Source organism: Myotis myotis, unplaced genomic scaffold (assembly GCF_014108235.1).
Source record: "Myotis myotis isolate mMyoMyo1 unplaced genomic scaffold, mMyoMyo1.p scaffold_m19_p_8, whole genome shotgun sequence".
NCBI lineage: Eukaryota > Metazoa > Chordata > Mammalia > Chiroptera > Vespertilionidae > Myotis > Myotis myotis.
In genome coordinates, this window is record NW_023416390.1 from 86861253 (window position 1) to 86875261 (window position 14009).

General features: G+C 46.3%; 1 protein-coding gene across 8 annotated transcripts in view; it reads right to left on the minus strand.

Annotated features, from left to right (window-relative positions):
• Positions 1-14009, minus strand: part of CLASP1 (cytoplasmic linker associated protein 1) — a 293090-nt gene that overhangs the window by 124743 nt on the left and 154338 nt on the right. For 5 of the 8 annotated variants that reach the window (XM_036318897.1, XM_036318904.1, XM_036318900.1 and 2 more), the window contains exons 19-20: positions 13505-13672; positions 11108-11131 (exon numbers count right to left, since the gene is read on the minus strand). In XM_036318897.1, the coding sequence (XP_036174790.1) occupies positions 11108-11131; positions 13505-13672 (192 nt within the window). The remainder of the gene's footprint in view (positions 1-11107; positions 11132-13504; positions 13673-14009) is intronic. The other 3 variants (XM_036318902.1, XM_036318901.1, XM_036318898.1) reach the window with 1 other exon arrangement.

Genomic DNA, 14009 nt, shown 5'->3' on the forward strand with positions numbered 1-14009 from the left:
GCATGTAAACTGTAATTTAAAAATAATTTTTAAGAAAGAATAAATCTTAGGAGTACCTAGGTCCTAGAAAAACAATGACCTAAAAATAATATAATGTTGTAATCTAGCTGGCATCACTCAATGGCTCAGTGCTGACCTACGGAATCAGGTCACAGCATATGCCAGGTTTGCGGTTTGATCCCCAGTAGGGGGCATGTGGGAGGCAGCCAATCAATGATTCTCTCTCATCATTGATGTTTCTATCTCTCCCTCTCCCTTCCTCTCTGAAATCAAATAAAAAAATATTTTTTAAAAAAGTAAAGTACATTTATGAAAAGAACTTGTCACTCAAAGTAAAGCAATCTGTTAACTCCAATTATTAAACCATGAAACCTTACAATAAAAATGAATTCAGAAATGCAAAATCATTGCTGTTCAGACTCGTATGATTAGGGGTTAAACTTTTTAAAACTCAGGCATTTTGTGGTTTCCAAGGGATACAAAATGCCTCTCTGTCCATAATTCAATCAGAATAACAATCTGATGGAGAAAACACAAAACCATTTTGAATCCCTATTGGCTTCTTATATTGTTAAAAATAACTTCTCCCCTACCCAGTTTGGCTCAGTAGGCAGAGCGTCGGCCCACAGACTGAAGTGTCCTGGGTTGGGTTGTGGTCAGGGGTGTGTGCCTCGGTTGTGGACTCGATCCCCCATCCTGGTGGGGCATGTGCAGGAAGCAACCAATTGATGTGTATATCTCACACCGATGTTTCTCTCTGTCTCTCCCCCTTCCTCCCACCCTCTCTAAAGATCAATGGAAAGATATCCTTGAGTGAGGCTTAACAAAAATAAATAAATAAATAAACAAACAAACAAACAAACAAATAAATAACCTGTGCAGCCGGTGTGGCTGAGTGCAAACCTACGAACCAAGAGGTCACAATTCGATTTCAAATCAATCCCCAGTAGCGGGCGTGTAGGAGGCAGCCGGTCAATGATTCTCTCTCATCATTGATGTTTCTATCTCTCTCTCTCTCTCCCTTCCTCTCCGAAATCAATAAAAATATATTTAAACAAATAATTTATACTTCATCATCTGAGAAAACCTGCAGACAAGTACACAGAAAAACAAATCATAAGGCTTGAAAAAATTTCAAAAAAGGGAGGTAAGGAGCAATAAAAGAAAGCACTGCATTAAAAAGTTAAAATTAATGACTTCATAGCAGTTTAAGAAAGACTTACACAAATTCTAGAACCTACAGTAAAATTAAGAGCTATACCATATATATATCTAAGAGTGTACATGTGTGAACCCAGTTTACAGATGAGGGAACAGAGAAATGGGGAATAATTAATTTGTCCAAGATCACACTATTAGTTTGGATACCTATGCCTGCCTGCCTTGCTGGCCTATGAGTGAGGAGTTCTTACTTCCCCATGGAAATCACCGAGCTAAATCAAGGCAGTCACCAAGGCAACATCAACATGAAAATGACGGAATTTAATTTTTTACTTTAAATTTATCATAAAAGATTTAAGTCACAAACAGATTTTTTTAAATAAACAGCCATACCCATTCAACTTATAAAACAAAAATCTTCTTTGCTTATGTCCCTATATCCTCTACATTTGGTAATAGGATCCTAAATCCAATGTTCGCCATTCTCTCGTATTTCTTTATCCTTTTAATGTTTTCTTCTCAATAATATTTTCAATATTTTCTCAGTTGCATAACTGAAAAATTATATGGCATTATTTTTTATATTTTAAATAGTTTTAATTATACCATAGGGTATATATTTTCCCAAAACTTAGTGTTTTGCTCAACATCTTTTTGGTGAGGTCACTTATGGAACTGATTTTTCTGTAGAAGGTAAAGGAGAGATTCATTTCATTTTTTCCATATAACTAACCTACGTCCAAATCAATCTACTCAACCCCTTTCTTACTGATCTACAAAGCCATCTCCAACGTCTACCAATACTTACAGTATATGCAGATGTGTCTGTTCCTCAGCTGTCCATTCTGTCCCAACAGTCCATGTGTCCATAGCATGCAGCATCACCACGTTGTGATGAGCTTTTAACAAAAGTCTTGCCCATTGGTAGGGGAAATAAACCCACTTTTCCCTAAGGCCCTCTGCTCTCCTCATTATGCATGTGAAGATGCAATGAGAAGACCTAGCCCTGGCCGGGTGGCTCTGCTAGTTGGAGCGTCATCCCATACACCAAAAAGGTGTGGGTTTGACCCCCCAGTCAGAGTGCATACGGGAAGCAACCAATCGCTATTTCTCTCTCACATCCATGTTTTCTCTGCCTCTCTCCCTGCCTCTCTCTCTAAAATCAACAAAACACACCTTTGGGTGAGAAAAAAACAAACTATTAAAATATTGACTGGCATTATGTGGCATTTGGGGTTAATTTTTGGGGGGGAAAGACAGCTTTCTGACAATGATCTTCCCACTCACTAATGTTTTCTGAATTTCACTCTCTTCAATGTCTTTCAATAAAGTTTTATATTTTTCCCAAAAATATCTTACTAAATTTTTATAGACTTATTAAAAGGTGCCTTATGCACAATAAATTTATTATACTTAAAGTTATTGACAAATAAGTTCATAATTATTATTTATATTTGGTCTTAAACAGGAACCTTATTAACTCTATTAATTTACACGATTATCTGGGGCTATCTAAACAGAATGTCATCTACAAATAAGACTCAGGTTTTTTGCTTCAAATAACTGCCCTTTCGTTTCTCTGCTTTTACCCTGCTGTCCTGGACATGGGCTGCAACAGTAAAGAAAAGCATGGCAGCAGGCTCCATAGCCTTGAGCCACATTTTAAAAAAAGAATAATTCTGAAATTTCACAAAAAGTTTGATATTTCAACAGGTTGAAAAAAACCACGTCTATTCCTAATTGCTAAGAATTGCTGTCAAAAACGTGTGTTGAATTTTTAATGCTTTGCCTGCATCTTCTGAGAATAAGAGGATCCTTCTCCTAAGTGTGATGAGGGCATCAGTGCTTATAAAAGCTGGGCTAAATAGCCATGTCAAGATCTAGACTGAGTTGAATTCTTCCAACGAGGATCTGTTTGCTTTTGCTGGTTCTATGGACACCAGCAATCCACAGCTACTTTAAAATGATTATCTATTTGGGTTTTCACACCACAAAGGCAGCTGTAAATTCTGAAGGGAGTCCTCTACCCTCGTATGAAGGTTAAGAATGGCAAAATTCCCTCTCATCTGCTCCAGTTTAACAGTTAACTTCTTGTTTATCACTGACGATGTAGGTCTTGGGTGGGTTTCGAGGTGCTTCTTGTCCTCCATATCCTCATCAGTCATCACAGCAAGTGCCCAGGCCTCCACATTCCCCAGGGTGCGGCCAGCTTTGCCCCTTACCTCCTGAGGTTCCTGCTTTTGCTTTGGAGATGTGTGACTTCCCCTGCCTTTATTCCGATTAGTGATGTGTTCTCAACTGGCAGGATCAATCACACTAATAAATTTTGCAGACTGCTAAAAATGCAAGTTACTTATTTCTTTTAAACACTTAAATACAGCTACTTTGTATTATATAAAAGCCTTATAAGTACAAGGGTATGCTTTTCTTTCTCTCTGCTACCTCTAACTCATTACAGATGTAAATGTTAGAGGCAGAAATAGAATACATTGGGGACCAGCTACAATTATAAGAAATATTAATCATGCTCTGTTAACCATGATGGTTCTGATTAGAGAAAGCACATTCTACGCTCACTGAGAGTTGTACGCCCTGGGATATGGGAGCTAACATCGGAATACAGTTTGTCATCCTCCCAAGAATTGCCCTATCATTATGAAAAGACTTACAACCTCGTGGCACCTAGTCCTGGAGGCACCTGCTCTTCACAAGCCCCTTCCCCTATTACCTGTAATCTGGTCCCTGCCCACTCCCTCCTCAGCCCGCATGACTTGTAACCTGTGATGATTATCCTGTGCCCACTTTCCATGCCTGTAATTCCTACTTCCGCACATAACCTTGTCCTTCTACCCAATATAAGCAGCTGGCTGATGGGAGGGCAGAGCAGATTTCTGTGGGGGACCTGCTGCTCTCCCACACTGCCGGCAGGACTGGAATAGACGGTCAGATATGATTCAACCCTGTCTCTGCTGAATTGGCTCGAGTAGCGACAGGCAGCCCGGACCCCTTGGTTGTCCGGTTACACAATTTTGAACTATGAACTCCTATTTGGCATACAGAGCAGGCAAAAGTAGTCTAAAGCTGTTCATATGGAAAATAATACAATTAATACAATTAATAAACTGTTTTGCATACCCACAACTGTAACCCGACTTTTGCCCCACCCTATTAAATCTGTGGGGATCCCAAGGAACCAGGTTGAGGATGGCTTCCTCTGTAAAAGTTCAATGTTTGTTCTTGTCAGGCACCCTTGGGGGCCATCCCAGATCACTTTATTCATCAGCGTGGGGTTTCCCAGACACCACAGGGAAGGAAGACTGAAACAACTTGCATGACAAGAGAGCTTGTAACAAGTCAGGGAAGGTATTCTCTTCCTCTGCCTAGGACAGTGACGGCGAACCTTTTGAGCTAGGCGTGTCAGCATTTTGAAAATCCCTAAATTAACTCTGGTGCCAGGTCACATATAGAAATTTTCTGATATTTGCAACCATAGTAAAACAAAGATTTATATTTTTGATATTTATTTTATATATTTAAATGCCATTTAACAAAGAAAAATCAACCAAAAAAATGAGTTCGCGTGTCACCTCCGACACGCGTGTCATACGTTCGCCATCACTGGCCTAGGACAAGGTCAAGAGAGGATGAAGGGTCTTTCCCAGTCCACTTCCTCATGGACCCACAGCACCTCCACTTCCTCATGGACCCACACACCTCCACTTCCTCATGGACCCACACCCCTCCACTTCCTCATGGACCCACACACCTCCACTTCCTCATGGACCCACACACCTCCACTTCCTCATGGACCCACACCCCTCCACTTCCTCATGGACCCACACACCTCCACTTCCTCATGGACCCACACACCTCCACTTCCTCATGGACCCACACACCTCCACTTCCTCATGGACCAACAGCATCTCCACTTCCTCATGGACCCACACCCCTCCACTTCCTCATGGACCCACAGCATCTCCACTTCCTCATGGACCCACACACCTCCACTTCCTCATGGACCAACAGCATCTCCACTTCCTCAGGACCCACACACCTCCACTTCCTCATGGACCCACACACCTCCACTTCCTCAGGACCCACACACCTCCACTTCCTCATGGATCCACACACCTCCACTTCCTCATGGACCCACACACCTCCACTTCCTCATGGACCAACAGCACCTCCACTTCCTCATGGACCCACACACCTCCACTTCCTCAGGACCCACACACCTCCACTTCCTCAGGACCCACACACCTCCACTTCCTCATGGACCCACACACCTCCACTTCCTCATGGACCCACACACCTCCACTTCCTCATGGACCCACACACCTCCACTTCCTCATGGACCCACACACCTCCACTTCCTCATGGACCCACACACCTTCACTTCCTCATGGACCCACACACCTCCACTTCCTCATGGACCCACACACCTCCACTTCCTCATGGACCCACACACCTCCACTTCCTCATGGACCCACACACCTCCACTTCCTCATGGACCCACACACCTCCACTTCCTCATGGACCCACACACCTCCACTTCCTCATGGACCCACACACCTCCACTTCCTCATGGACCCACACACCTCCACTTCCTCATGGACCCACACACCTCCACTTCCTCAGGACCCACACACCTCCACTTCCTCATGGACCCACACACCTCCACTTCCTCATGGACCCACAGCACCTCCACTTCCTCATGGACCCACACACCTCCACTTCCTCATGGACCCACACACCTCCACTTCCTCATGGACCAACAGCACCTCCACTTCCTCAGGACCCACACACCTCCACTTCCTCATGGACCCACACACCTCCACTTCCTCATGGACCCACACCCCTCCACTTCCTCATGGACCCACACACCTCCACTTCCTCATGGACCCACACCCCTTCACTTCCTCATGGATCCACACACCTCCACTTCCTCATGGACCCACACACCTCCACTTCCTCATGGACCCACACACCTCCACTTCCTCATGGACCAACAGCATCTCCACTTCCTCATGGACCCACACCCCTCCACTTCCTCATGGACCCACACACCTCCACTTCCTCATGGACCAACAGCATCTCCACTTCCTCAGGACCCACACACCTCCACTTCCTCATGGACCCACACACCTCCACTTCCTCAGGACCCACACACCTCCACTTCCTCATGGACCCACAGCACCTCCACTTCCTCATGGACCCACAGCACCTCCACTTCCTCAGGACCCACACACCTCCACTTCCTCATGGACCCACACACCTCCACTTCCTCATGGACCCACACACCTCCACTTCCTCATGGACCCACACACCTCCACTTCCTCATGGACCCACACCCCTTCACTTCCTCATGGACCCACACACCTCCACTTCCTCATGGATCCACACACCTCCACTTCCTCATGGACCCACACACCTCCACTTCCTCATGGACCAACAGCATCTCCACTTCCTCAGGACCCACACACCTCCACTTCCTCATGGACCCACACACCTCCACTTCCTCAGGACCCACACACCTCCACTTCCTCATGGACCCACACACCTACACTTCCTCATGGACCCACACACCTCCACTTCCTCATGGACCCACACCCCTTCACTTCCTCATGGACCCACACACCTCCACTTCCTCATGGATCCACACCCCTCCACTTCCTCATGGACCCACACACCTCCACTTCCTCATGGACCAACAGCATCTCCACTTCCTCAGGACCCACACACCTCCACTTCCTCATGGACCCACACACCTCCACTTCATCATGGACCCACACACCTCCACTTCCTCATGGACCCACAGCACCTCCACTTCCTCATGGACCCACACACCTCCACTTCCTCATGGACCCACAGCACCTCCACTTCCTCATGGACCCACACACCTCCACTTCCTCATGGACCAACAGCACCTCCACTTCCTCAGGACCCACACACCTCCACTTCCTCATGGACCCACACACCTCCACTTCCTCATGGACCCACACACCTCCACTTCCTCATGGACCAACAGCATCTCCACTTCCTCATGGACCCACACACCTCCACTTCCTCAGGACCCACACACCTCCACTTCCTCATGGACCCACACACCTCCACTTCCTCATGGACCCACACACCTCCACTTCCTCATGGACCCACACACCTCCACTTGCTCATGGACCCACACACCTTCACTTCCTCATGGACCCACACACCTCCACTTCCTCATGGATCCACACACCTCCACTTCCTCATGGACCCACACACCTCCACTTCCTCATGGACCCACACACCTCCACTTCCTCATGGACCCACACCCCTCCACTTCCTCATGGACCCACACACCTCCACTTCCTCATGGATCCACACACCTCCACTTCCTCATGGACCCACACACCTCCACTTCCTCATGGACCCACACACCTCCACTTCCTCATGGATCCACACACCTCCACTTCCTCATGGACCAACAGCATCTCCACTTCCTCAGGACCCACACACCTCCACTTCCTCATGGACCCACACACCTCCACTTCCTCATGGACCCTCACACCTCCACTTCCTCATGGACCCACACACCTCCACTTCCTCATGGATCCACACACCTCCACTTCCTCATGGGCCCACACACCTCCACTTCCTCATGGACCCACACACCTCCACTTCCTCATGGACCCACACACCTCCACTCCACTTCCTCATGGACCCACACACCTCCACTTCCTCATGGATCCACACACCTCCACTTCCTCATGGACCCACACACCTCCACTTCCTCATGGACCCACACCCCTCCACTTCCTCATGGACCCACACACCTCCACTTCCTCATGGACCCACACACCTCCACTTCCTCATGGACCCACACACCTATACAAGGCTCCACAGTTTCTGTTGTGTAACCTTGAAGTCGCCAATAGTTATGCCGGCCTCTGACTATACTTAATAACATGTGATCGTCTATTCTCTGAAACTATCCGTAAGTTATTAGTACCCACACAGGTCACTCAAACATGGTAACTCTTCACTTGAAATTACTTATTTCAGGGAAAAATATGAATACACAAATTTTCTAAATATAGTAGCTAAAAAAAATTAGACAGTGTATTTATCTGCCATACAAGTTCAACATCTAGTCATACACTTTCTCCTGCGCAGTATAACAGACTACATAAATGCTTCCTTCCAAATTCCCAAAGTTACTGAACACAACACACTGAAGGCTGTCCCGGAAATAAACTTTTGTCCAATAGTTGAGCTTTTGGTTCATCACAAAAAACATTTTTCTAATTAGTCATAAATGTTAGAAAGGCTACTCGATGTGTGTAATAAATAACCTCCAAAGAATATATATTTTTGTCAATTACTATAATAATGAAGTTGCCAAAATTTAAATGTACTGTCTGAATTTTAAATTTAGATCATCCAAGCACTGATTCAAAATCATCTTTGTCTCCTAATAATGATAGTACCTATTTCTTCTTATCTCAGGAGCTAGATGATAAAAATTAAGAGATCTTTAAAAATGATTTTTTTAAAAGACCCATAATGATTCCAAAATTTCAGACATGGAAACTTATGACAAGACACTTTGTAATATTTACTGCTGCCTTTTTCTCATAACTGTCTGTGGCTTTTCTAAACATCACTGCCCAGTCATGTTGCTGCAACAAACAGAGGAATGACATTGAGCTACAGGCCTCCCAGGGCCCCCTCTGCCCCTCCCCTCCTCACCCAGGCTCAAGGCTCTGCTGTCGGCTCTGCAGCAGCCGCACAGCCCTGGGAAAGCCCTGGGAAAGCCCTGGGACACGGAGACGAAGGCTCGGGGGCTCCACTCGAGGAGCCCTCTCTGTCTGATTCTGAACTCGGTACAATTCAGGGCCCACATGTTCTCCCTTCTCCACTGGAATGAGGACCAGAAAGAAACTTCTTGTCAGTCAGCACAGTCATCAACAGGCAAATTTCTGAACTTGCTCTGACTAGTAAAAAGAAAACTGATTAAAAAGGGAAAAAAGCCCTAACCGGTATGGCTCAGTGGATAGAGTGTCAGCCTGTGCACCGAAGGGTCCCAGGTTCAATTCCGGTCAAGGACATGCACTTTCGTTGCGGGCACACCCCCAGTAGGGAGTGTGAAGGAGGCAGCTGAATCAATGTTTCTAACTCTCTATCTCTCTCCCTTCCTCTCTGTAAAAAATCAATAAAATATATATTTTTTAAAAAGGGAAAAAAATCCCAGTACTGGCTAAAATAACAGACTTATTTCAACTGTGTTATACAGGCATATCAATCAAGATATTCTGGGGGAAAATATAATTCCCCTCACAGTGTCTTTCACTTTCCATTTCATTGGCATTATTGTATTCCACCCTCCACATTGTCCTTCCACCTCGGCTGAGAAACTATTAAAGATGATTTCTATGGGAAAGGAAAATAAATAATTGCTCCTATCAGTTAAAACGGAAAATTACACCCAGCGTCAGGCTCTTATCACAAATGAGGTTCTCGTTATGACATAAGTGTTTTTCCATTTTTCATTTTTGGTAATTTTTCATTTCACAAACTTCTCCAACCCCACAAATCACCGGGGGGGGGGGGGGGCTTGTTGAAAGTGCATATTCACCTGCTGCTTTGAACTTTATCAGAATGTTCAGGGGAAAGACAGGACCTCTATTCTTTTAGGTAATTTTTATGAGAAGTTTGAAGAACACTGATCTTGGGACTATGTTTATCTTAGGAAGTAGTATATGGATTAAAAGTACTGTGAACTGCCTGGCCCACGTGGCTCAGTGGTTGAGCATCATCCTATGAGCCAGGAGGTAACAAGGGTTCGATTCCCGGCCGGGGCACATGCCTGAGTTGCGGGCTTGATCCCAAATGGGCATGCAGAAGGCAGCAAATCAGTGATTCTCTCTCATCATTGATGTTTCTATCTCTCCCTCCCTTCATAAATAAAGTACCGTGAACTACACATAACAAACATAAAATCCAGTTTGCTCTGCAGGTTGCCTTTTAGAGTCCTAAATAATATATGAAAGTAAACAAGCACCCCTAATTGTTAAACCATCATCCTGAGGGTTGATGTGTCTAAGCCACTATCTTAAGCAGACGAGGTAATTCTAAATTCCAACTGTGTGAAACATTATCATGCTTTCTCTCTAGAGACTTTGTAAAAGGATGATCTTGTCTAGCATGTGCTAGTCAAAGACCACACACCCTCGACGGCCATGTCTAACATCCAAAGGCCAATGCGCAATCAGGGAGGCCTTCTAGAGAACAGCACAGAACCAAACCAAGAGGATCTGGACCCGGGCACTCTTGCCACCGTGCTATGTCCTTGTGTGGAGCAGAGGACGCAGCACGCAGAGGCACTGACTACATGCCTGGGGAGTGAATGAACGAAAACATATGAATGACTGGGGTACGCTCAGTGATACAAATAAAAATGGCATGGTGTCACATCACTGGGGGATAGAAATGCATTTTTAACAATTTCTATAAATTACCTGGTAGAAAACCTTTACCCGTCTTTAACCTGAATAATTGACACAAATTTATTTTCAAAACAGGAAAGCAAATCCTGAAGGCCCACAAAAGCACAAAAGTAAAGAGAAGGACACAAAAGGAAACACAAGGTGAGGAAATGCTTCAGGATCACAAGCTCTGAGACGGCAGCTGGGGACAGCAGCACACAGTGTCACGCACCTCCTCCCCAGTGTGCGCTCAGAGCTGAAACCACGAACAGCATACTCAAGTGCTCATTCACGAGAACCACCGAACAAGAAGGGGGAACTCAGGTAGAGGGGAGGCAGGAACCAGTGGAGACAATGAGGAGGGCAGGGAGCAGCGTGCAGTCGCATGCAGGGACCTCAGTGAGACGGGGCAGGAGACATTCGTGAGCACAGGGCCGTGGAAGGGAGACACACCTCCGTCACAGAAACAAACCGCTTACCCTCCGCTTTAGTGGCAGTACCATCTTTAAGCAAATTAAAAAACAAGGGGAGGGGTAACAGGGAACAGTTAGTAACATTTAAAAACTTAAAAAGCAGAATGTTATTAGCTACTAAAAAAGCAAAGGTACAATTTAAAATAAAATTAAAAAGGAAACAAGTTCAACAGCGAAGCAGAGTCCGAAGCAAGTAAAGTGGCTTATCTTGAAATCAGTTTAGTTAGAATCATGTGCTTTTTGCCTTTGGAAAACACAAAAAAGGGCATCCAGGGCAGGTCTCAGTGGATAGTGATTGCTGTTTTTCTTTCAGCCAAACCTTACGTTCTTAAGAGTTCCATTTTCAAGGAACAAGGTACCAGCAGAAGAGGTTGGGGAGGACATGGGGCTAAAAACTAAACTACTAAAGAGTCAACTAAGGGCAGCGGCGAGGAAGCTCAGAGAAGCTAGCTCCAGCAATGCCCACCCGGCTACTCGCCAGCAGCCAAGCTGCACGTGGTACCTGAACCAAGGCCCACGGACTCCACATCGTCCCTCGTGCGTCTGGGCTCTAGAAGTTTGGAAAAGGACCGTCAGCGGTAATGCTACGCTTCCGCACAGGTGTAACTGTCAGCCTAAGGGTAACGGTAACAACTCCTCAGAAGGGCAGGTTGCATTTCAGGGTGGCTGTGTTTGCTGTCGTTTTGAACATAAGGAAAGTTAGAGAGGGTCAGGAAAAGGGGAGAGAATGAGAAGACTCCAGTCTTAGCACTGGAAGAGGGAACACTGGGCTGAAAAGTTATCAGTGCTTCCAAAGGTCAGTCCTGCATCATCAGCCAAAAGGCCAGGTGCTTCTCCTAGCAGCGAGGGAAGTCTATGTTACAACAGAGTCCATGTTACAACATCCAATGTGAACAGAAAACAGAGGCTCCTGAGGACTCTACATGGTTTTTACTCAAGTTTTCTAGCAATGAAACAAATGTACTTGAAACACTGGTAAGCACTTCAAACACTGGTAAGCACTTCAAACACTGAACTGAACTGAACATAATGCCTTCACTTCACGGCAGGAGAGGGAGCGGGAGTTCTGCCTTCCCTCCTGCTGTGACTGCATGTCAGCATACTGTCACAGACTCCTGCGTAGGCCACACGGCAGGAAAGGAGCGCTCGGGGTGGGTTTCTTCCCGATCTAAACGTATTATCCACCCATGTATCTATCCGCCCAGGTACAGGCATTTCCGCAGAGAACACAAGACTGGTTTAACAAACATTCCAGAGCGCATCTACCTTTCAAACTAATAATGTTCCTATCGTAACTGCAGTTTCTTTCTCTCCTGTATGACTCTCTGTCACATATCTGAGCTGGGTGGCTATGACTGCGGCTAACCGAAGGGCCCAGGAAGACTCGGGCCCCATGGCTGCTCCAGGTTACCGGTGAGTGGCGGGCCCAGGAAGACTCGGGCCCCATGGCTGCTCCAGGTTACCGGTGAGTGGCGGGCCCGGGGTCTCCGCTTGGTGTTCTCACTGTGCTTCCATGCACACAACACTTTTAGGACATTAACTTTAGGACTGATTTTGGAATATGTAAACCACATAATTCAGTCTCCATGTTTCAAAAAGTTTGAATTGTATTAATTTCCAAAGAATCCAAAATCAAACTGATCATCTAAGCCGCCAGATTTTGGCTCTGGACGACTTCACTCGCGCAAAAATAAGATTAAAGAAACCATCAGCCTATGGAGAGCAGGTGCTGTGTCCGCTGAGACACTGCCCCTCCGTCAGACACTCACTCTCTGGAGAATTATTGTTTTTTTACTCTTTCGGGCTGTCATTAGAGTGAGTGCATGCTCCTCCCACAGTGACACAGGGGAGACAATGCTCTCCTGCACAGCATGGTGACGCTGGCTAACAAGTCCACCCCACTCCTCAAAGGACCCCTCCCGCCGTCACCCCCCCCCCACCCCCATCCCCACCCCCAGCTTTCCCCACTCCCAGTCCAACTACATTTTCAAATTAGAAAATATCTAAGTACAGTGACTATCTTTGGTGAATTCCTCACTAGACCCTGCCTGCTCTGCTCCCACCAAAGTCAGGAGGGGAGGAAACCCAGCTTTGGCGATACGGAAGGGAGCGCGTGGGCCCACCTCGAGGAAGGGGAGCTGAAGGCAGGCCGTGCTCAGTGCCACACACCACGTGAGCACCAGCTACCTGCTCGTCACTAACAAGCAGGATGCGCCAGAGAAAGGGGACGCCTGACGGAAGGGAGCTGCTAACCTGCAATGGGCCAGTCACTCATACTCACACATCAGCCCTGCGACAGTGGCAAGCTCCTCAGGGACTGCTCTTAGAATTAGCTAAGTGAGCCAGAGCAGAGGTAAGTGTCATCTCAAGGAGCAGACGGGGAGGTGGCGGAGATCTGGTTACCTAAGGATGCGTATGAGCCCGGAGGCAAGGCCGCTGCGGAGCTGAAGGGCGCGGAGCCTGAAGCCGAGGCTTTGGACTTGGCACTGGCCGCTGCGTTCACATCGATGTCACTCCGGGATCGCTGAAGGGACCCAGTCGTTGACCCAGATTTGGTGCTGACGGTAGAAGCTGTGGTGGTAACGAAAGAAACATTAGCAAGAACCACACTAGACTTGTACACATATATTGTTAAACTAATTTTGCTTTTCTTTACAGCAAATATCGTTTTAACAAAGGCTGGACACAGCACTGACCAACACTTTCTCCTGGTCCCTCAAGACAGTTCAGTCCATGCTGAGGAAAGAGAAGGGACTGCAACTACACGCACTATTGCATCTGTCTTCTTGCAATCACAGACTAAAATAAAGCCCAGAGATGGACCACATTTCTGCTTAGTATGAGAAGTGAAACAAAAAATTGTTCACATCTGGCCAGTTTCTTCACAATGTGGCAAAAGTGTGCTCTT